The sequence below is a fragment of the Cibotium barometz genome, chromosome 48 (assembly GCF_041138505.1).
Source record: "Cibotium barometz isolate CiBa-2024 chromosome 48, ASM4113850v1, whole genome shotgun sequence".
NCBI lineage: Eukaryota > Viridiplantae > Streptophyta > Polypodiopsida > Cyatheales > Cibotiaceae > Cibotium > Cibotium barometz.
The window spans coordinates 38,023,890-38,026,196 of record NC_141093.1 but is presented as its reverse complement, the minus strand read 5'-3'; the positions used below and the strand labels follow the sequence as shown (position 1 = coordinate 38,026,196).

At 39.4% G+C, this 2,307-nt stretch overlaps 1 protein-coding gene across 1 annotated transcript; it reads left to right on the top strand.

The window, feature by feature from the left end:
- Positions 1-306: 306 nt before the first annotated feature.
- LOC147611153 (uncharacterized) lies at positions 307-1,546 on the top strand. The gene is made up of 2 exons (XM_086785340.1): positions 307-1,254; positions 1,343-1,546. The coding sequence occupies exons 1-2, from the start codon at positions 307-309 to the stop codon at positions 1,544-1,546; spliced, it is 1,152 nt and encodes a 383-aa protein (XP_086641466.1).
- The last annotated feature ends 761 nt before the right edge of the window (positions 1,547-2,307 follow it).

Here is a 2,307-nt window from a genome sequence, read left to right as displayed (position 1 = left end):
TCGGGTTTCGAATTCGGGTGAGTCTGGTTACTGTAAAATGCACACAATAATATATATTGTGAAACACGATTTTAATTTCCTTTGGGCAACGTACCAGCCCAACGGGGATTAATTTAATCACTTGGAATTTCGCCCTGAATTTTGGCAGGTGGGACTCTCCTAGGCACTTCAGCTCAAAACCTTGGAATGCTTATCACTGGCCGAACTCTTGTAGGCTCTGTGTAGCACAGGTTTATCGCTGACAAGAAGCAAATCGCCAAGGCTACCGTCTCTATTTGTTCGAGTGCTAGTCTGTGTGTGCGCAGAATGGACACTAGGATCCACCTTCAATATCCACCGCTGGGTCCTTTCAATGCTAATCATCAACAATGGACCGATAAAAAGTGTGAAAAGTCTATATATGGATATGTTCGGGTAGCCTATTTTCACTGGGATCGCTTAACAGATTTTTTAAAAGGAGAAGAGTCTCTTACAGATGCAGAAACAAATTTTAGGCGGCAATCCGTGCGAAGGCATGAAAAGGGTAGCTTAAAGCAACCAACTCTTGATAGCTACTTAGAGGAGACTTTGTTTTGGTGTGCTTATGGTCCTAAAGATATGCGTGGAAAGGAGATCATGGTTCCTCACAATGAAAAGACACCAAAGACAGGGAAAGGAAGCCGTCCAGGTGGTGTAAAAGGCACTCGTATGTGTGGTTGTCAATGTCATTTCTTTGTAAAAAGATTGTATCTATTAGAAGATGTAGCTTGCATTCGCTATATTCAAATGCATCATGTTGATGAGAATGATGAGCTTTGTCACAAAGAAGGCATCAAGGCAACTTTGGGCCACAACCTATCCTTTGCACCATGGCTCTCTTTGGAAATAAAATCATGGGTCTTTGAAATGCTTTGCAAACGTTACACTCCAATGCAAGTGCATGAGGCACATATTCAAGTTGTTCACAAAAAAAAAGTGAACAATCCTAGCTATACATTGTCACGAGATGATTTCCTATCACTTAGAGACATCTTAAATATTGCTAGGAAGCATGCAAGTAGTACTCATGAGCTGCATTCTAGTGATGCCCAAAGTGTTCGCATGTGGACACAACAACACTCTCAAGATGTCTTCTACTATGAGGAGATGGATGCTACAAACAATAAGCCATTTGTGCTAGGTATTCAAACACATTGGCAACTTGAGAGGCTCAACACATATGGCAACAATGGGGTCATATCAATGGATTCAACGTTTGGAACAAACTTTTACAAGGTACGCATGTAGTATATATGTACTTTTTTTATGCTACTTTATATGTAGAAATGTTAAGATTCTATCTCATTGAATATTTTTTGTTTAGTTCCAACTCTACACTGTGCTAGTATTTGATAACTATCAAAATGGAGTCCCAGTTGCGTGGATCATAACATCAAGCTTTGATACGGACACTATTGTCCAATGGCTTACAAGTCTTCGCAATAAAATACTTGACTACAACAAATCATGGGATCCAAATGCCTGTCTTGTTGATGATGCAACCGTCGAGATAAATGCCATCAGGTAAATCATGTGCATGCCCACATTATTGCTCACAAAGTATTATCTCTTTCTCTTTGTCAAACTAGCTAACTTTTATTTCTAATTTATTGCAATCTTGAAAATAGGGTGGTATTCAACATACCAATTTATTTATGTTTATGGCACGTTCGTCGAAGTTGGTTGAAGCACTTAGTGAAGAAGGTACAAGATTGGAAAGTTAGAGCTATCATGTTTAGACGCCTAGGTGCAATCATGAACATGCGTGTCCAAGGGGGAGCTTCGGAGGCCATTGCCATAGACAATATAAAAGATAGTGTATTGGAGTTCTTGGCCGACTTTTCACATGAGGAGGCCTTTATTGAATATTTCCGTACTTATTGGGTTTCAAAAGTTGGTAAGTTCAACCTTCTAAGCTTAAGAAGTTAAAAGTTTGATTGAAGCTTTAATACATCATTGGAACCTAATGTACTTTTTATGCATTAGTACTCACCTGGGCCTTATCTTTTTGTAGAGATGTGGGCAAGAAGCTTGAGGATGCTTCCACATGCAAATCAAGATACAAATGGAGCTATCGAGTCATATCATGCTACTTTAAAGTCTCGTTTCTTATGTGGCAAGAAGTACATATGGGGACGTAGAATTGATTGGCTTTTGCACAAACTTATGACGGCATGTTTGTCGTATTTTTGGTATATAGATGAGGCAAAGAAGGGTGGCTTTGTCAAAAATAAAGCCATAAAAAGATTGATTGAGCATTCACTGGAAAGAGCTCAGAGCATCCCAGAT

Coding starts and splice junctions, on each gene's coding strand:
- LOC147611153 (XM_086785340.1), top strand. CDS start 307: ATGGACACTAGGATCCACCTTCAATATCCACCGCTGGGTCCTTTCAAT. Junction 1,255..1,342: donor TTGGAACAAACTTTTACAAG/GTACGCATGTAG, acceptor TTTTTTGTTTAG/TTCCAACTCTACACTGTGCT.